The 22,326-nt window shown below is 38.4% G+C and overlaps 1 protein-coding gene across 2 annotated transcripts in view; it reads right to left on the bottom strand.

Annotated features, from left to right (window-relative positions):
• The window catches only part of igsf9a (immunoglobulin superfamily, member 9a), a 48,260-nt gene that overhangs the window by 22,236 nt on the left and 3,698 nt on the right, over nucleotides 1-22,326 (bottom strand). For both annotated transcript variants that reach the window (XM_026942709.3, XM_026942708.3), the window contains exons 2-4: nucleotides 14,205-14,312; nucleotides 13,889-14,083; nucleotides 2,971-3,117 (exon numbers count right to left, since the gene is read on the bottom strand). In XM_026942709.3, the coding sequence (XP_026798510.3) occupies nucleotides 2,971-3,117; nucleotides 13,889-14,083; nucleotides 14,205-14,277 (415 nt within the window). In that variant the 5' untranslated portion in view covers nucleotides 14,278-14,312. The remainder of the gene's footprint in view (nucleotides 1-2,970; nucleotides 3,118-13,888; nucleotides 14,084-14,204; nucleotides 14,313-22,326) is intronic.

Raw genomic sequence — 22,326 nt, 5'->3', positions numbered from 1 at the left:
ACAGGACAATAAATCCTCTTCATCTTAATCACCATCACAAGAAGATACATTCGATATTATCACTGCAGAACCAAAAGTCCAGGGGGTGGAGCAGGACCTGATCCAACTCCTCCTATAACCTTAACCTCTAACCTTTAACCCCTAACCCAGCCTTTGTGTCTGTGCCAAGGGGTCCATTGTCTCATAATCCGTCCCTGACTCTACCCCCTGGACTTTTTAGAGACATTATTGAGAAAAATAAAGCTGAGAAGGAAGTAGCACAGATCGTTGGTGCCTCTGGCGTGTATATGTAGCTAGTACAGTTAGCTTGCTAACTTTGCTAATCTATCTGAAAACAAAGCTAGTACGAAGCATAGCATGTAGCATGTAGATCAAACTTAAATACTTTTAAACAGTGATGTATATAAATCGTACAGGGGGCTGTAGAAACATAAAAAAAACGCTGTACAGGCCACGCTCACAAGCGACAAGAGTAGCAGTCGCTATGTGTCGCTAGCAGTCGCTAAGAGACAACCTACAAGCAACAGGAGTTTCTTGCTAGTTCTATTTCTTTATTTTCAGTGATATTTAATATAGATATTAAGGTCATTTTGAAACTAAAACCCTAAAACTCAACTTAAAGATTGAAAGTAAATTATTCATTAAACAAGCGCAACAATTTTAGGTAAATTTTTATCCTTAATGTCCTAATGCTATTAACATGGGTGCTAGTCAAACACATTTTGTGCTAATTCTATGCTAAAAAATCAACCCTGTTACTTATTTAAGAGCAAAATGCAGCCTGTCAGGAAATAAACTGCAAAAAAAAAAAAAAAAACAGAGAGAGATCATTTCCTTAGGTTTAATAGATTCAGTGTTGAAAAATTTATAAACAATAAAGTTTCATTTTAAAGACTTATAATGGCTAAATGGCACCACAATCACAGAATCACTACCACTGCTAATGAAGCTGTTATTCATAGGCGTCAGCCTGCAGGTTGATGTTTCCTCTGAGAATAAGACACTAGCTGTTACACACACTCTCTCTCCATGTATTATGCAATTTCCCCAGTGGGATCAATAACATAATGAACTTCTCATCTCCAAACTTGTGCAGCTGAGGTTAAAGTAAAGTCCTCAGGGGTCTGGGCTCTCCTCAGATTAGCTAGCTTCTACAATCATGCCAGTTTTCCAGTCTGGTGATCATGTTTATACTTTATATACCTCGCAAATGTCCTTCATGTGTGTCATGCTTTGTGAGTCAGTCCAAGGTCGTTCCAAAAATGTATTGCTAACTTGTGTAACCAGCTTGTTTGTCCTGTGTTGCGTATCATTTCTGGTCTAATTTTAGCCCATTGAATATTTTGATGCATTTTTCATCTCAAATCTTTTGCTTTTTAAGAGTTAGCATGAGCTTATTTAAAAGTCAGTAAAGAAGCAGTGTTTATCACAGCTACATAAGCGCCAATGGATAATCTCACCTCAGTGATGTAGTAAAAAGTATAGAACAGAGATGCGTATAGAAAAAACAATTGTTCTATAATCACATAGAATTGTAGGCTGCCTAAAGATTCTCAGCTCAGAGTCACAATCAGAGGCACTTTTTGCTAATAAGTACATTTGTACATACATAAATAAAACACACTAAACTTTGAAGACTTCATATTCAAGCATTTATGTGTAAACTCGTATAAATGTATGATTGATTAGGGGAAATCCATTAATTGTCATCATTGTCCGTAACAGAGGTCAGAACACAGGCAGGCAGAAACAAACCAGAATAATCCATACTCAGGAATCTGGAAAAATAAGCACCGGTCAAACCCAGGAAGTACAACATGAAACCATGAACAGGAGACACAGGGAAAAAAAGCTCAGACTTAACAATTTTAAAAAAGCTTGATAAGATTTTGCAATGATTCACAGCCAGGGTGTAAGTGGGCAAACTAATGAAGAACTAACACAAACTGTTACAACTGCCACAAAGCTGGAAACACACAATTGTACAGAATGTCACAAATGTATAGAATGTATGCTGTGGCATTACAGTTTCCCTTCACTGGAACTAAGAGGCTCAAACCTGTTCCAGCATGACAATGCCCCTGTGCACAAAGCGAGCTCCATGAAGACATGGTGTGTGAAGGTTGGAGTGGAAGAACTCGAGTGTCCTGCACAGAGCCCTGACCTCAACCCCACTGAACGCTGACTTTGGGATGAACTGGAACACCGACTGAACCCCAGACCTCCTCATTCAACATCAGCGCCTGACCTCACTAATGCTCTTGTAGCTGATTGAACACAAATCCCCACAGCCACGCTCCAACATCTAGTGGAAAACCTTCCCAGAGGAGTGGAGCTTACTATAAGAGCAAAGAGGGAATAAATCTATAATGGGATGTTCAGCAAGCACATATGGGTGTGATGGTCAGGTGTCCACATATATGGCAATGTAGCGTACATGCTGCTTAAGCATCCGCGTTTGTAAACACAGAAGTGTTGGTTGCGCAGTGCACAGGGGCATTGTCAGTATCAAAAACTGTAATATCAAAATTGAATGAAATTCTAAATAGTTTTTCTTTTTTTTTTTTTCGCTGGAGTTTTTGAGTTGATCACTATCTTTGCACGGCGGTATGTAGGCAGGATGAAAGTGTTAAGCATGATCCAGCACTCATTTACTATCTGCGTATCTTTGAGGAACAGAGCAGGAATATCTAAGCCGTGGTTCTCTCTGAGATCGCCGGAGCACAGCCAGGCAACAGGTGCACAGTGTGAGGAAGAAGTATCCATTCATTTTTTAACATGGGTGTGTGTGTATGTGTGATAACAAAAGCTTTGTAATAATGACACAATGCTATTGTGTGTCAGGACCGAGCTGCAGTCCAGCGCTTCAGCAGCTGGAAGGTAGAAAATACCACAACACAACTCCAGCTTCATATAAGCAATTATTTATTACTATACATTTCTGCAGTTCTGTTTTATTTCTTCGCTCACCTGTGACCGAGAGCAGCACCCAGCTGCCGTTACGTGTCTCCTCTGAGGATTTATCCAGCAGAAGGATGCGACACTCGTACCAGCCTTCGTCGTCCACGACGAGACCCTCCACCCTCAGAGCCGTCCCCTTGGCGAGAGACACCCGACCTGGAAAAGATTCCCGCTCATTAAAACATGCATTACACAACTGTTACAGTAGATCCCTCATCACACTCTCTAAGAAAACTACTTGCTATCTAGCACACTGGAGGTTCTTTGGGGGAAACATTTTTATGACCCGGAAACAGAGGCTTTCTCTTTCAGAGAACCTTATTAGGAAGCTAGAACTCACTTAGCCTAAGAGCAAAAATACTGTTTTTAATCTGTTTGCACTTTTAAAGGAAAAGTTTAATCTTCCCCTTATCCAAAATATTCAGTCAGAAAGTGGCAAATGAAAGAAAGGAAGGAAGGAAGGAAGGAAGGAAGGAAGGAAGGAGGAAGAGAAGGAAGGAGGGGGAAATTACTTAGAGAAAGAAGAAAAGAACGAATAAAGAAAGGAAGAAAGGGAATTAATTTAGGATAAGGAGAAAGGGAAGGAAGGAGGAAGAGAAGGAAGGGAAGGAAAGTAATCTTCAGGAAGGAAGGAAGGAAAGAAGCAAAGAATAGACTGAAGGAAGGGAATTAATTTAGGGAAAGAAGGGAGGAAAAAAGGAAGGAACAAGGAAAGGAAGGAAGGTAGAAAAGAAATATGAAATATGAAATAAGAAAAGAAATACAAATAAGAAATAACAAATAACAAATAAGAAAGACAAGAAAACAGGAAAAAGCAAAGAAAGCACTGAAGGAAGGAAGAAAGGGAATTAATTTATGGTAAGAAGCAATGGAAGGTAGAAGAGAATTAAAGGAGGAAAAGAATTTTGGAAATGAAGGACGGAAAGAAGAAGAAAAGGAAAGAAGGAACAAAACAAGAAAGAAGCAACAATCTTGTCTTAGCCTGTTAGCGAAATTAACCTCGTATCTCCGGTGCAAAACCACAGAATCAAGCTTCAAACTCTCAACACACCCTGACTGAGCAGCTATATTTAGCATCAGAGTAGCATTGTGTACATTTGATTTTTGGCCAAACTATTCCTTTAAAGATGAGACATCAGATGTGCTGGAAAAAGTGAGCTGCTTAAAGGCGTTGTGTGTTATCTGAGGTGAGACAGTAAACACAATGCCGTGTGCTTCTCATTACTGAGGTCTATTAGATCAAATACATTCTTTATCATCATCACTGGTTTATGACTCGCCACATAAAAGCAAAGCAACAAACCTCATGTGCAAGTTTCTCATTTCAAAACACACCCACCCACACACACACACACACACACACACACACACACACACAGCCGCACATACAGGCAAACTTCTGCAGGCTCTGAAATTCAATCTCACAGTTGCCAGGTGACTACACCCTGGAGTGTCCGTGCTCGCTGACTCACTCCTCTCGTTTTCTCTCTCTCTCTCTCTCTCTCTCTCTCTCTCTCTCTCTCCTATTTCTTTCATTGAAAGCAACTTTTCAATGCCTCTTTTATTCCCTCGTCCTTTAAACAGGTCTAAAGTGAAGAGAAAAGCTCACTTCTCTAAAACCTCTCAGTGCACCTTGTGGATTTTCGTCCACTTTGCTGCAGTTGATTCAGGTTTAATGCTCAGGTGCATCAGAAATGCTGCATTAAATCTGTTTACAGCACAGCGATAATGAATTCTCAGCACTGATTGGTCATCAGGCGTTGATTAATTTTCTATAACGGCAGCTCTGACAGTAGTGCAGCTACAAATCACACGTTTATATTAATGCACTTGTTATCATTTCTATAGTAACAGCTCATCGACAGGGAATGTGATGGTGGACACTCCACTTTAAAGGATTTAAAAACGTGTGTAATCGTTGATATGGTGAAGTTTTCTGTAAGGAGATTTTTATTGAACATTTATGGAAGGAGTCTCCAGTGTCAGTGCTTTGTAACAGTCAGAGGAAAAGCTGTAACTTTAAGTTTTTGAACATCTTCAGGACAGAGGAGTTTACACTTTGCTGTAGAGAAAGAAAGAAAGAAAGAAAGAAAGAAAGAAAGAAAAAGAAAGGAATGATGATAGTAGGAAAGGATGACGAGCGAAAATATAAATGAGAACAGGAACTAAGATGTTTCTTGGATGTTCCACAACATTAAATGTAACAATAAATGGATAAAAAGTATAATGTGTCATACTTTTATCCATAAAAATGGTAATTATGGCTAAATTGCTGTGGTATAAGTGGAATAAAACACTTGTGCTGTTATAGGGAACTAATCAGCACCGGGGTGGGAACAGTAAGTTTGTTTATATTGTTGATTCACTTCCTTTCCTGTAACTCTTTTACTCAGTGTGGTGAAGAAGTCAATCAGGACAGCGTCTCTGTGTTAAAGCTGTACCTCGTGTGTGCCGTGCCAGAGGTTTTTTTTATGCTAGGTGCTGACGCTAATCATTAACCCACTCCCCTGAGGACCAAAATGCACCATGGAGTCCAAGCTGTGACAACAGGAGCAGCCCAGAGCGCCGCTACACGCCTGTTTACTTCACTTCACTCGTCTACAGCACCGGGGTAAAAGCTCCAGGAAGTGAGAGGTTAGAGGATAACACTGATCAAACTGCCCCGTCTCTATATAAACACACACACACACACACACACACACACACACGGACTCGGACAGTGATCCTGAGTTAAATGCAGTGCAAGGACCTGCAGCTGTGGTCGAGATTTGAATGTAGTTGCCATGGAGACGAGGATTAAAATCACATGAACGAGGCAGTGGCTTAAGAGCAGGATTACTCACCTACCAACCGCACTGAGAACGTGACGAGGGAAAAACACAGATATTTAGAAACGTCAGTCATCAGATGGGTGTGTGTGTGTGAGAGAGAGAGAGAGAGAGAGAGAGAGAGAGAGAGAGATGAACCCTCTGTGACGTGGCAGTAAAGGTAAAAGTTTAGCGATGTGGTTAAAGCTCAGTAAAAGTCTTCACGCAAAGTCAACAAAGTAAAAAAGTTTTCAAAGACATCAACTGTGTGTCCACCTGCTTCCTCATTCAGTAGGAAACCACTTCAAAAGAGCACACACACACACACACACACTCACACTGCGTTGCTGAGCGATTACACACACTTCACTGCACGCTGCAAACTCACAGCACAAACACACACTCAGTCTGTTGCTATGTCACTCGAGCATCCAGGGGGTTTAAAATGACAGACAGTAAAGAGCTAAAACTCACTTCCTGTTTTCAACACTCACTTCCTGTTTATATCTGAAAAAAGGTGGATTTTTAAATCATTTAAAAAATTTCTATAAGGCTTTAGGGGGATGGTGGCGGCGGGGTACCGGGGAGCGGGAAGGCGGGGGAGGGGGAGGGGTATGTGTGAGACACTGTGACCCCGAAGCATGTCATTAAACACACAAAAGCTCTGGACCTAAACTGGACGTTCCACAACAATAAATGTAATCATAAACGGATAAAAAGCACGTAGTAATAAGAAGTCATTGTAATCGTTGACATATTGCTGTGATATAAGAGGAATAAAACACTTTGTAGGGGTAATAGTGTTTCTGCTTCATCACACCACTCTGTTGTTGATTATTTTCCTATAACAGCAAGCCCCATGATGTTTTCCTTACATATCCCTTACATAATCAACAATACTTTCCTCATTTACAGACAAACTTTTCAGGGAGGAGGAAGAGGAAAGAAAGAAAGAAAGAAAGAAAACACAAACAAAAGAATGAAAGAAAGCAAGAAGCAAGGAAGGTACAGGATGGAAGGAAAAGAAAGAAAGAAAGAAAGAAAGAAAAGAAGTGAAAACCAATGAAGCAATGAAGGAAGGAAAAAAGGAGGAAAGAAATGAACAAAACTAAGGAAGAAAGAAAGGAAAATAAGGATGAAGGAAGAAAGAAGGGAGGAAGAATGAAAGAAAGAAAACTAAAGAAACAAGGAAGGAAGGAGGGAAGGAAGGATTTTTGTAATTTTGTGTGGAAGAAGTTTTATTATGATGCACATTTCATACAGAGCAGAGTGTTTAGTGTCACATACACACTGCAGCCGCGCTGTGCGCTGAGAGAAGCTTAAATAATCATCCAGTGCAACGTCGTTTCTTCGTTCTGTCACAAGATCAAAGCAGGATGAACTGGAAGATCTTCGAACGCAGGCCATATTTCAGCACGTTTTCAAACAGTGCACATGTTCACAGTGCTGCTGAAGCGTTTCATGGCTAATCTCCTGCGTCAAAGCGATTAGTTCTGTCCCAAACCCCAACTAACTCCCTCCATGCATTACTGCAAAACTTCTGTCACACCGCCCGGGGGTCTGAAACGGGGAATCCACCGCCTCTTCTCTCTTCTGCCTCGGCAAGTGCTTCCCGTGCACACACTCTCAGGTTTCAGCTCGGGAGCGAGCAGGTAGAGTTTCATCCTGCGCTACATTATCCATCGGCTTTGCTGCCATTGTTCTGTTTAAAGGCCGTGTTTTCATTTGAAATTTGAATCATAGCACGTTAAAAGAGTCGAGGCTTCAGTGGCAGGCTGTGAAAAGAGAGCGAGATGTGACGCAGGGCTTCGGTCACTCCAGACGTGGGGGTTGGGTGGGAAACCACGGATAATACACCGGGGGTGTTTCTTAAGCCTCGGGCACAATGACCACAACCGCACTGTTAGAGTATACTCACAGACGAACAATGTGGGCTTTCGATTGTTCAGACAAGCCAAGCGAACCAGCATGGACAGGAAATAACACACACACACACACACACACACACACACACACACACAGCAGTATGGAGGTATAACTTATAACCAACTTAGGAATAGATATAGCACTATCTGTACATTTAAAATGCAGCTCAAAGTGCTTTACAGTGTGGAGTAAAAAAAAAGAGAAAGAAACAAACATTAGTCAAAATAAAAAAAAAATAGACAAAAAAAATAGACAATCATTTTTTCAAAATGCAATAAATAACAGCACTGACAGAAAGTAGAAAATGAAGTAAGGAAGGAAAACTAAAGAAGCAAGGAAGGAGAAGGGGGCAAAAGGGGGGAGACAAAGAAAGAAAGAAAGAAAGAAAGACAGAAAGAAAGAAAGAAAGAAAGAATATATAGGAAACAAAATGAAAGAAGGAAGGAAGAAAGGAGGAAAAGGAAACTAAAGAAGAAGGAAGGAAGGAAGGAAGGAAGGAAGGAAGAAGAGAGGGTAAGGTAGGAGAAAGAAAGAAAGAGAAAGGTTATGTAGGAAATAAAATTAAAGAAGGAAGGAAGAAAGGAGGAAAAGGAAACTAAAGAAAAGAAAGGAAGGAAGGAAATAACGGAGAAAGAAAGAAAGAAAGAAAACCTAAGAAGCAAGGGGGAAGGAGTAAAGGAAGAAAGAAATGAAAGAGGGAAATAATGATCATCAAAAAGTTTAGAAAAAACTAAGAAATAAGGACAAAAAAAAAACAGCTTGTCATGTTCCTGAGAAACTGCAACACGTAAATTCCTCCATAAATAATAAATAAACATCTCCTTACAGAAAATTTCACCATATCAACACTTTTTTTATCCATTAATCCGTTTATGTTCATCGTACACGTCCCTGTGAATGAGCCGTTACTATAGAAACGATAGCGTGTTAGACCGAGCGTGTAAACCTGTGATTTGCTCGGGCTCGTGCTGTTATAGAAAATTAATCAACACCTTCTAACCAATCAGAATCGAGAATCCAACAGGGGTGTGGTTTTATAAAATACACATCTACGTGTATCATAAAAATGAGTGTAAAAAAAGAATAAAATAATATAAAAGCAATGTAAAAGGCATGTGCTAGTACAAGGCAAATAATAAACGCTAATTAAATGGTAATGTCAGAAAGATTATTATTTATTTCTTTTCTTTTTTTTTTTTTGAGTTAGACTGTCTGTTGAAGGTTTATTGGCAATGTGCTCCAGATCTTTGGTGCAAAAACTAGCGTTTCAGCACCCTGTTTAAATTTCATACGTGGAGTACGGAGAAGGCCAGCACTAGATTACATTCGTCTCGTACCGATTATTTTGACTTGTGACATCAGACACCAATCTCTTCGATCTGCATGTCAGCTACCAGTCTTTCTGTAACACCCACATCTATTTCCTCTGTATACTAAACACACTCTCGGCCACTTTTTCAAAACTGCACGACGACGCGGTAAAAACATCATTTCCTGTTTTGGTGAATTCACTGGATGAGCTGTAAAGGTGACCTGCTAGCTTTTACAGCAGGACTGTTTGAGAAGGTTAATCATTCAAGAAGTTTTTTTTTTTATGATCTTATTTATTGTTGATGTCACAACATTCTGGTATGATCACATACTCTGAGCAGGGACAATGAAGAATCTGAAATATGGAAGGAATTTTATCCATGTATAGGTGTATTTAATGTTGTAGAACATCCATGAAGCAAGTCCGTTCCTGTTCTCACTTACGTTATAGCAGCTATAAACAGTCGCTCCTTCATCAATCTCTCTTTCGTAGTTAATAAGAAAAAACTCAGCTTGTCATGTTCCTGAGAAAGCACAAAGTGTAAACTCCTGCGTCCTGAAAACTGTTACAAAGCCCTGACACTGGAGACTCCTTCCAAACATGTTACATAAACATATCCTTGCATTACACTTCACCTTATCACGGATTACAGACATTTTTTTAATCCATTTATGTGAAGCGCTCGTCGTACACGCCCCTGTGAATGAGCTGTTACTATAGAAACGATAGCGTATTAATGTAAACCTGTGATTTGCGTTACAGTTCGGACTCCTGTTTAAGCCGTGCTGTTATAGAAAATTAATCAACACCTTCTAACTAATCTTCCTGCATAAACTCCAGCATTGTGCACATAACTGCTGTTTTTTTTTTTTTTTTTTTTTTTTTTTTTACAAAAGCAGGTATGCGACGCCGCATCCTGAAATAAAGTGAAACCGGTCGCATTTTGACCGTTTTAGCCCGAAGGACTCTACTTTCATAACCTACAAGTTCTGGAGTAACACTAATACACTACAATGAGCAACACTAGACCACCTGAGACGAGGTTTATAACCTGAGGGCTTGTAAATGACACCACGCTTCTCCTCCTCCTCCTCATCATCCCACCCTCCTGGAAGTTAGCAGTCATCTCCACCTGAGCGAAAAGTCCCTCGAAATCTTTTGTTGTTGCTCAAACAGAATGTGAGCTCGGTGTTAGAGGAGACGCCAAATCCTAAATCCTTCCAGACATCTTTGTTCTGCTCCTGTTTTATATCAGGAAAGTGTTTAGTTTCCTTGTTAGGGAATGTTAATAATACACTATCGAGTGTAAATTTCCAGCCAGGCCTCTTTCCCATGCTGAGGAGAGCTCACAGTTTTAGAATATGATATTTTTCGGGGGAAAATACACTCAGCGTGCTTCTTTACGCTCATGATTATTGCCAGTCCTTCTACAAAATCGCAACTATGTTCTTTTGCAAGACAATCTAAACCTATTTTGTAGACCATACATTACTTTAGTGAGGAATAAACCACTCAGTATCTCCTCTTACAAAACAACTCCTTACAAATTATTACGATTTGGATTAAATAAAGAATAATACGTCATATTTGTCTGTAGTTATATGTAATGTTGTGGAACATCCATGAAACAAGTTATTTCCTGTTATAACTTAATATTATAGCTGCTGTAAACAGGGCTGCTGTTATTCTAAACCAATCAGATTTGAGAATTCAACAGCGCTCTAGTATTAATATTAAATAATAAATTGTGTGATGTGGTTCCACAAAAATAGAGAAAATGTATAATGTTAATATAAATTTTAATATAAATTACACTGATTTATGCACAAGCAATAAAACATGACAGGCAAAGTTGATTATTTTCCTATAACAGCACACTCCCAAAGAGCTTTATTCCTCTTATACCACAACAATTTATCACAAACAAGTTTTCATTTGTTAATGAATGGCACTTTGGTTCCTTTTTTTACCATTTATACTTGTGATTAATGTTGTGAAATATCCGTGAAACTAATTCCTGTCTTTCCTCTCTTTTTCCTCTCTTTTTCCCTTTTAAATTTAAAGTGACAAAGGAACCACAAAGTGTAAACTCCTCCTTCCTGAAGATGTCAGAAAAAAAGTTACGGCTTTAACTCTAAGTGTTACAAAGTGCTGACACTGAAGACTCCTTCCATAAATGTTCAATAATCCTGCATTAATATAAAGCTCTCATTCGTATCACAGCTGGAGACGTGCTGTCAGAGCTGTGCGGTTATAGAAACTGAATCCACACCTTCTGAGTTCAACCGTGTTGTAATAGAAAGGAATTTAGGCTATCTTAGATTACAGGAAGCATGTGCACTTTAATTGGATGAAATCTAGACAATTTAATCTTTATCGACACTTCCTATTGGAAGGCTGTTGGTTTTGAACAGCAAGCGATTGTTCCGTGTTTGAGGAAATGGAATTCACATGAAAATCATATGTAATCATTTGAAACCAGAGACAAGGAACATCAATGACACATAAACTAATGCTATATATGCTAACAATCTCTAATAATTTCATTGTACAAACTAGCATGCTGGCTCCATTGATTATTAGCCATGTTAGCAAACATTCCTTCCTGAATCGTCCTGGAAACAGAGCGATGGACAGATGCAGACCGTCCCACGGCTACACTGCCAGCTAATGAAATTTTTCTTTCAGCTAATGAAAGGTCGTAGGGTCGAACCCCCCAGTTGGGTAGGGGGCACGATGGCGCTATAAACCCTGCAGCCTCCCATGTAACCACGGCGGCCATTCGTCTCCTCCACATTAGCGCCATTGTGTGCCCTTTTAAGGACAAGCTCCGCTCGCAGCCTATTGATTCGGGTATCCTATTCATACACACTCTTTGTGCTGCAGCCTCGGAGCACACAATGCAGAATGATGTAATGAGATGGAGGAAAAGCGAGAACGTCCCGTCGGACACGGAAGAGTACAGTTACAGCAACTCGGGAGTGACACGACGACAAGGTGTAGGGATTAGCAAAACAGCTATAGGAGCACTGCAAGACTTAATAAGTCATAACAATGAGGCTTGCTTAGAGCTAATTCACATTTCAGAGGGACTTTTTATATGTAAACCGCCAGTAAAAGTTATTTAAAAGTTTAATTTAATTTAAATCTTCCCGAGGGTAACTTAGTTCAGCTTGTGTACATAGTATTAATCATTACACAAAGAACCTTTAGGTAGGATATCTTTCTAATTATCTCTACAAACTTTATCTAGCTTTATTAGCTAGCTAGATTAGGGTATTTATTTAAGGTCTGTTAATTGCTTTAATGTCTACAAAGAAAAAATTTGCCCTGTGTTCGTATTAGTGATCTCAAAGAATCTTTGGCTATTTTGCATTAATCTTCCCGAGGGTAACTAATTTCAGCTTGTGTACATAGTATTAATTGCTACACAAAGAGATTTTAGCTAATATACCTTGCTAATTATTTCTACAAACATTATCTACCTTTCTTAGCTAGCTAGATGAGTGTATTTATTGAAGTTCTGTTAACTGCTTTAACATCTAAAATGATACATTTCAGCCTTTGTAGGTATTCATGATCTTAAATAATCTTTAGCTATCTTGCTAATTATCTCCACAACCATTATCTAACTATGTTAGCTAACTAGACTAGGCTATTTATTTAAGTTGAATTAATTGCTTTAATATTAAAAAGGGTAACTGAATTGTGTTCATGTTATCAATTATTATACAAAGGAATTTTAGCTAAGATATCTTGCTAATTATCTCTATAAACATTCACTTTCTTAGCTAGCTAGACTAGGCTATTTATTCAATTTGAGTTAATTGCTTTAATATTACCAAGGGTAACTGATTTTGGATTGGGTTCGTGTTATCAAGTATTACACACAAAAAAAACTTTAGCTATCTTGCTAAGCATCTCTACAAACTTTAACTTTATTAGCTAACTATATCAGGGTATTTATTTAAGTTCAGTGGCTAATCTAAGCTCTCTGATTCATTATTTCATTCAGGAATTTACTTTGTATGCAATTTTGGCTTTGTGAGATTTTGCCAAAGCACTAAAACCCATTTAGGTCTACAATTAGCCTTGTAGTTGGGGGTATTATGTTACATAGCATTAAAAGCAGTGGTTTAGACAAATAATAAAATTAAAAATAAACAAACTGCAGATGGTATTATATTATCCATAATATAATCCATATTATCCACTCAGATGGTAAGACTCTGGTCGTTCACATTTCTGAACTAAATCATATATATTAAAGAAACCATCCTTCAGAAATTAGTGTATATCATTGGGGCACAAACTTATGGAAAGTATGAACTTCTGGAGTGGTGTCTTCAGTAATGCACACAAATTAGAGTCCTAGATATGGGACAGAGTGTGTAATACTGAAAACACCACTCAACCACACCAACACAATATTCAAATGACCAAAGTCTTACCATCTGTACAGCACTGCCAGATCTCTGCAAAATTACCAGCCCAACTACGTTTCAAAAAGTCCTGAAACTCACACAAAAATCACATTTTTATCTCAATTTTTGCTCAGGAATGAAGTTCACCGTGGTGCGCACGCATTTCACATTCACAGTATGCACAGTGCCCTTTTATCTTCGCCTGGTACAGACTTTATCCACTCCATAATCACCATTTCCATCCTTTCATCTTACACTTCCCCTTTGTTTGCTGTAGTCAATGTTTGTGGAAGTGGATTAGGTTTAATTCTGACTATTTGCTTTAAAACAAGATCTTGGCAGCCATTTTAAAGTAGCCCAAAAAACACGCTATCCACTGCACACATTTCCACACAAGCACACGTTCTATCAAAGACAAATGCTATGCTAGTCATGCTAGTCAATTCTGAGAAGCTCACCTTCATATCTGGGGTGCACTCGTGGTGCATGTGCTCCGAACTTGATGAGGATGGGAATGTCGTAATCCCGACGGACCCACTCGACTACGTGCAGCGGAGCCGAGGAAACTTCTGCAGGAGGACTGAGGGGGCAAGTCAGCAGCGCCGAACCTCCCTGTTTCACCCGCAGTGTGGACCGCTCGCCTCCGACTCCACCTAACACACAATAACACATACTAAATGTCTACTTGTCTAATTATAACACATTAATTAAATCCATGTTTATTTTTATTATACAGCTTTATCCTTCAGCTAGGATATCTTTATCCTTACTCACCAAAGACGCAGAGCACCACAGCAGTAGCAGCAGTAATTATAACTCCAGGTACAGGAAGCTCCTTCAGTGCCATGGCAGACGTTCAAACGCACTCAGACATCTCCATAACTGAGAGAAAGATCAATCAGATCAAATATTATTCAACAATCAATGATCCGAAATCACCAGAAGAGTTGATAAGATTCGTTTTATCTCAGATTTAACTGTGGAAATTATTCAAACTAGGAAAAAAAAATCTAAACAGTCTACTAAGGACTGTTTTTAAATACCAGTTAACACAATTTCATCAAATTATATTTCTCAAACAAGATTATTATTTGTATTGTTACAAATAGACAGTTGAGTGCAAAAGTTTGTACACCTTTACGACAAAAATCAAGAATTTCTATGTAATTTGTAACAAAATATTTACAATTTCACAAATGTTTCTTCATCACAAGTACCATAATAGTCATATAATACATGTTAAGACCCCAATAATGGAAAAGCAGTAGTATATCATTTTAAATGTTTGCATCCCCTTGATTATTCTCCTACACCAGCAAGCCCTAGAATGCTTTATTCTTTTTATACTACAGCAATTTGTCATCGATTATACTATTTTTACATTTATAGTTACATTTAATGTGGTAGAACATCTACAAAACCAGTTAGTGTAAGTTAGCATAAACTCCTGTGTCCTGAAGAAAAATTACAGCTTTACCTCTGACTGTTATGAACCCCTGACACTGGAGACTCCTTCCATAAATGTTAAATGTCTCTTTACAAAAAAAACATCACCATATCAAGAGTTACACACATTTTTTAAATCTGGGAATGTACCCTTTTATGTACCTGTGAATAAGCTGTTACTATAGAAATGATAATATAATTCGAATGAGCGCATTAAAATAAAACCTGTGATTCTCCTTATATGCTTTATGCTGTATGTTAAAACTCTGCTGGACGTGTAGAGTGGTTTGCTATGCAGCTAAAAGGATTAGTCGGTCAGAATAGCTGGATTGTCCACTCGGCGTTGTTTAATAATTGTGTTTGGTTGATTAGCTTCACAAGGAAGAAAGAGTAAACAACACGTGATCAGACTGATGCATGTCCAGGACTCGTGTTCACAATTACAGCAGCAAAGCAAACTATTTCAGAAACAGGGAGTCAAACAGGGAGAAACTGGTCAACTTCAGGCGTAATTATCATCATTTTAAATGTGTTTCGGTGCATATCTTGTTGGTTCCTGGAATAAATGACTTGGCTACGTTCCTGTATGTGCACTGTATATTTTGCAAATATTGAAATGCATAATAGCTTTCATAACATGCTGTCATATCCAAATCCACAACTCTACACCCAGATCCAGGAGACAGTAATAAGTGTGGACTACAATTCCTAATTTTTAATGTTATCCCTCTATTCTTCCTTAAACTTTTTATTGAAACCTATACCTATTCCTTATGGGCCATTTCCTTTGTTTTTCCTTACAGTGTTATGTACAGTAATTAATAAGAATGCACGCATGTAAACTTTACTAGTGTCTACATTTTAACTAAAACTGATGAGCAGCTGCTTTTTTTCCTCCCAAAGTGCCTGCTGGTTACGCAATACCTGTAGAAATCATAAAAAAATCTTCCGAAACAATCGATTTTAGGACCTCAGTGTCCTCATAGCTAGTTACAGCCATAATGGTAGTTAAAGAAGCGTACATGCGTATATGATTTACTTCTGTATGTTCTGTAAGTGTTGAAAATACAGTAGCATGACATTTAGATGGCCTAACGAAAAGACTGTGATCATGTGACCAATGACTGACTCCAGTTCTGGCTTCATTTCCATTTCACAGCAATTCAAATGAGCTACAGGAGAGACAGAATGATGTAACTCGTGTCTGCAATGAACCTGACATGAATCTAGCATCGCTCTTATCAGTGTAAACACTCTGTCGTGTCCAGGTCATGTCCAGCTGCAGGACAGTAACACCAGTTCACTCGTTATTCTGCTGAATTGAGTTAGAAATCCATTCATAATATCCCCCGAAATGTTTTCTGTTCATGTGCAAACCACCATTTTGTTTAAGGGTTTGGTTAGTTTGCTGTTTTGCTTTATGCAAAATCTCAGATCTCTCAGTGAGAGTTTGAAGAAGAATGAGTACATGTATGTAATATGTGGAAAAAAAGAAATAAAGAAAATCAAAGAAAAAATAAAATGATATTTATTCCAAAAAGATATTTAGTAAGTTTGGTTAGTTTACATCTACCTTCCTGAAGTAAGGAATAAAACACTCTGTGTCATGCTGCTATAGGAAAATCATCAACGACAGGATGGTGTGATGAAGCAGATTTACTTTTAGCCCTCCGAAGTTGATTATTTTCCTATAAGGAAGTGAACTGAAGTGTTTTACTCCTCTTATACCACAGCAATTTGACAATGCCAATATTTTTTATTTATTAAAGAACGGTTGTACTTTTTATCCAGTTATACTTACATTTCATGTTGTGGAACGTCCATGAAACTAGTTAGTTCCTATTCTCATTCTCATTCCCTTACTTTCTTTTGAAGATAATAAGACAAAAACTTTGTCCTGAAAACTTGAAGTTACATCTTTACCTCAGACTGTTAGAAAGTGCTGACACTGGAGACTCCTTCCACAATTGCTACATAAACATCTCCTCACATAAAACTTCACCATATCAACAATTACACGTTTTCTAATCGTTAATCTGGAGCGTCCGCCGTACAAATCCCTGTGAATGAGCTATTACTATAGAAACGATAACGTATTAGAACAAGTGCATTAATATAAACCTGTGATTTGCAGCTGCACTACTGTCAGAGCTGCTGTTACAGAAAATTAATCAACACCTTCTGACCAATCAGAATTCAACAGCACTGTGGTATAACGTGGTATAAGTATTCTCCAATCACTTGGAGGCCCACAAATTGTTTCTGTTCATTTTGTCTTTTTTTTTTTTTTGGCTAATTTAGTTTACAGGTACACTTTCCATTCCAAATCTATGGGGGATGCAAACTTTTGCACGCCACCATATCTGGAAGCTCTGCTGATGTTACTGACTCATTGATGCATGGAGTTTATAGCACTATTTAAGGCCAAAGTCCTGAAAGCAAACAGTCTCTGTTTGATGGCCGTGTGCTGCTGAAGATCAAGCGAAAGCCAAAAGCTACCTAACAGCTTTCAGGAACAAAGGTTGTAGTGTGTGTGTGTGTGTGTGTGTGTGTGTGTATGAGAGGGCTATGTATCATCACGGTTTCTCTCTGCATGAATGTTTACACACTATTGTGAGCTTTCATGCTTTCATGAAAAGAGCTTCATAAAATAAACCCACATGAATCCTCTGTTAAATTGATTTTAAGTTGACTTTAATCCTCTTTTAAATCTGTTTTTTTTGCAGTAAAAACCTGTATTGAGAAAATCTGAGGCATGCCTCCAAAAAAAATGATGTGTGTGAAATCTCACCTTCACCGTTTGGTGTGATTCCATTTCCATATAAGGAACATTAGCATTCAGTCACAAAGCTGCTTTTTTTTTTTTCTTTTGCTTTCCACTGTACGTCCCAACAGGGCGGGGCATTATGACCATATAACGTCAACATTGTGATAAATGTCACAATACACCTGTTTGAGATATTGTGCGTTTCATTATATCTTTATATAATATTAGTCAGTGTGGTTGCGAATGTCATGTGATGCAACACTTGAGTAACTCTCACTTTGAGTAACTCTCACTTTCTCACTGTGATACTGGTTTAAATAATAACAGAACCTCCTCTACAGCATCTCTGGGAAATCTGAAGGAGTATTCCATCACTTTCCAACAGCAAGGACTGCCAACACGCATGACGGCATGCAGGAACAAGCTAGTTCAGCTAGCTAACATGGAAGAGAAGTATTCTCTGACTCCACTGAAACAACCAACAAACAAACAGATGAGCCGTCAAAAACTAGTCAAACATTTTTTACGTTAAAAATAGTCATTATTCGGAGGCATAACATAATGAAAATTAATACATAATGCTAGTGCACTTCATTAGATATAGCACAGTGTTATGTTAGCTACGACCTTTTTGTAGTTTGTTATACGGCAAGCAAAAGTCGTATTTGTTATACGCCATTTGTTATGGACGCAGATCATTATTTTGCCCGAATTAATTAATTCCCCAATAAAGTGACTGGATCTAACCTGGACAACCATACAATAGTAAAGGATCTGGCTACACCCATAGGTGGAGAAAGTAACCAGCTAAATGTGGAGTGCATAGCAAATAGTCCATGGATGGAAATTTTTAGATGTCTGAGCCTAGCATAAAGTTGTAAAAATTGTAAAAAAAAAAAAAAAAAAAAAACCTGACTTTATTACATTAATACCACTTCCACCATGTAGGCCTGAGTTAGCTAGGTTAGCTATCTCAAGCCGAGTTGTCATTGTTGTTGTTGTTGTTTTTCTGGAACATTATTTATGTATTGAATATCTGTTTGTCTTTGGATTCTACTTAAAACTTTTCCAGATCCCCAAATCTGATCTATAATACAACATCTATCATGTGGTAACAGTTTAATTTGTTAACTCTGGCCTTCATTTTTCAAAAGTTTGTAGTTTGGTAGTAACAGTAATGAAGTGTGGGCGGGGTTTGGGGTCAGTCATTTTTGGAGAGCGTCTGTGGTATTTAGATTAAGTCTCAGATTAGGGCTCCTCTAAAGGTCGTTATTTTGCTCCAATTTAAAAACAATCTATCCTTCTGTGAAATAGCGATCCTATAATTCAGTTCATTGAAATAACATTTTTGAATGTTTTATACATTTTGTACATTTTATAACGACTTTGTCATTAAGGTAAAACAGAACTTATTATGTTCTGAATATGTAATGTTTTTAGAAGAAATATCACTCATTTTGACATGTAGCTAATCATTTCCTTGTATGAGATATTGTTGCCTAAGATGGATTAACACATTTTCCTTAAACGTGTGTTTTCTTAGATTCAATGTTTAAACAAAATGAAAAAAAAAAAGTTAAATTCCACCATTCTGGAGTCACCCAGTACTAATATTAGTGATAATAGTTTTCTTTTAAATGCAGTATTGCAATAATATTTTGAAAACTGTGATAAATGATTATATGCTGTTTAAAAAAAATTAAGACATAAATCAATTTTTTTATTACTCTGGTACTTTTGACCTCAGAACTCTAGTCCAGACTCTAATCAGTAAAATCTCCTTGAAAATGAGGGGGGTGGGGTCTTAAAGCAATAAGGCCATAAACAACAGTTAAATACAAGGGCTACTTGAAAGACCCGGAGCACAAGAGGCAAGAAAAAACAAAGCAAACGTGAGCTTGCTTTACTTTATCCCCCTGAAGCCGTGCTCTCCATGGCAACCCGCTGGTCCTGCGTTTACCCGTAAACACAGACGCTAACATGTGCTGAGAGAGCAAGCGCTAGCCACTAACTGCATTTGTGTGCTGAAAGGAGGAAACAGACGGCTGGTATTTAATGTCCAACTGGGTTCACGATCATGTCCTCAGATTTAATAATGGTGGGCAGAGCATTGATTTGCCGGGGCATGAAAGGCTAACCCGTTTACTGTGCCAGTTCCGTTTGGCCTTTCCTGACCCAAACAGATGCTACAGGCAGATGGACACAAGAAACAAGAAACGGCTAGAAAAGTCTCATAACGGAGATTAGTGGATTCATCACTTGTTCTCTGTAGAAGAGATTAGAAGGTCTGAATCAGTAATTGGAAAGGTTAGTCTGAGTCCGTTTGAAGAGAACGGTGGTGTGTTCTCCGCATCGATGCGGTTCTTTAGAAGAAGAAGAAGAAGCCTTGATTTGTCACATATACATTACAGCACAGTGAAATTCTTTTCTTCGCATATCTCAACTTGTTAGGAAGCTGGGGTCAGAGCACAGGGTCAGCCATGACACAGTGTCCCTGGAGCGGAGAGGGTTAAGGGCCTTGCTCAAGGGCCCAACAGTGGCAGCTCGGCAACCCGACCTTCTGCTCAGTAACCCAGAGCCTTAACCGCTGAGCCACCACTACGCTAGGCAGGTGAATCACTCTCACATCCGGGAGAATCTGAGTGACGTGGTCTCGATCTACAGGAAGTGACTCAAACATGCTGTGTATTCTGTGGGCAGCATTTTTTTTTTTTTGTAGCTGCAAGCTGTAGAAAATGTGCTGCAGAAATGCCATGTGTTCTGGAGATTTTGATGAATAAAAAAGAGAAACTGTATGAGTCATACAAAATATTTAACCTAGTCCTTTGCGGACTAGTGATTGAAAGAGATTTACGAGGACGTTTTCAGCCCCACACGAGTGTCAGTCAACATTTTTTCCTTTTTTCTGTTCATTTAATTATATGCAGTGTGAAACCAGACCAGAACAAATAGCAAACAAAGCCATAAGTATCAGATTTTGTCTGATTCAGACTCAAGAAAAGGACTAAAAGGTGTGAAAGCGCAGACTTGTGAAGAAGGAATCTTCTTCTTATACGTGGACACAGCAAGGCTGTCTTCCACCACATGCAAACTGTACTAATGGAGGGGAGGGAAGTGCAAACAAATCTGTCTCTACCGCCAAGATCACACCCTGATCTCCATACTGTGTGTGTGTGTGTGTGTGTGTGTGCGTGTCTGTTAACACCCTGAGATTTGTCACCTTGTCACTCTGTAAGTCATTCCTCAAACCTGTACAGATGGCTGTAAGTCTTAGGAAATGAAATGAGGAAATTACTGAGCTCTGACTGTGTGTGTAACAAGGTGTGTTGAGTTTATGACAGTGATGTGACCTGTGGACTTTTTGTTCTCACAAACAGGTTCGGCTCTGCAGTCATTTAGAAGCCAGAAACCAAAACCTAATCTCATGAGAAACTTATACTAATATGAATGAGTTTAATTTTATGCCAAGGCAATCCTAAAAATAGGTACCAAACACTAATCCCGATCTTATCTCGAGCCTTTGTCTTGCAAACTGAGTTTTAATCTCAACTCGATTCAAGTCATTTGAGTTGGTACAAATTTGCAAACGTGAGACCAAGTTAGCAAAAACAGGTTTTTCTAAAAAAAAAAAATTTTGTATGAAAATTGCAGTGGTTGGAATTTTGATTTTAAATGAATGAAGATGTAAGAAAGTTACACACACTAACCTCTAACTATTCAGGCAATTCGAATTTTCAATTCAGTTCAAGTCAATTGAGTTGAAGTTGTTACAAATTTGCAAGAGTGAGACTGAGTTAGCAAAAGCAGCTTGTTTTTAGCTTATTAAAATTGAAATTTTTTAGCTTTTTAGCTAGTGATCAAAAGTGTGTAATAGGAAATCTCCGGACTGCTGAGCGAGCCAAAGTGATCTCATGAGAAATTTGTAGGAATTCAACGAAATGAAGGCAAGGATGCTGGACTTTGTTTGATTTCATATGAACAAAGAAATGAGTGAAAATGAGTTTGTTACAAATTTCCAACAATGAGACCATGTTGGCAAAACCAGGTTGCTTTTCCCTAATTTTTTTATGTGCCAAAAGTGGTAATAAAAGTGGCAGTTAAGGTTAAGCACTAGTGACCTGAAGGTTGTGAGTTCAGAAAGTGAGTGAGCAAAGCTTTTAACCCTTTAAATCACTCAGCTCACCTGATCTGATGGGAAATTTGTGCTAACTCAAACATTGGTCAATTTCACATGAAGGAAATTGTAAGAAAAAGTACAGCCGCAAATGTAACCATAATTTTCTTAATTCTTCATTTAAATTGAGTTGAATTAAACACAAGGTTGCATTTCCTGAAATTTTTAGTTACTCAGTTGTTATCTGATCCCACTGCCGAGCCAGGAGCCAGAACCAGATCCTAATCCAGTCTGGATTTAAGGCTCTCACACTCACTTGAACACTAGCTCACCTGTTTCCTGTTTAGTTTCAATCCACTCCTCCTATTTAAACCACGCATCTTATTCAACTGTTCCTTGCTATTTTTTTTTTGCTTTTGTATTTGATTCCCTTGTTTGTTACACCCATCGGTTTTACCTCAACTGTTCTCAGATTTTCCGATCGTTTGACCTTCTGAAGACAATTCTGCCTAATGTTTTAGATAAAACTGTGCTTTCACATAATTCCATCTACACAACTCAACAACTCA

The sequence above is a fragment of the Pangasianodon hypophthalmus genome, chromosome 17, assembly GCF_027358585.1.
Source record: "Pangasianodon hypophthalmus isolate fPanHyp1 chromosome 17, fPanHyp1.pri, whole genome shotgun sequence".
NCBI classification, from domain to species: domain Eukaryota; kingdom Metazoa; phylum Chordata; class Actinopteri; order Siluriformes; family Pangasiidae; genus Pangasianodon; species Pangasianodon hypophthalmus.
The sequence above is the reverse complement of the archived record's forward strand: the minus strand, read 5'-3'. Positions and strand labels throughout refer to the sequence as shown.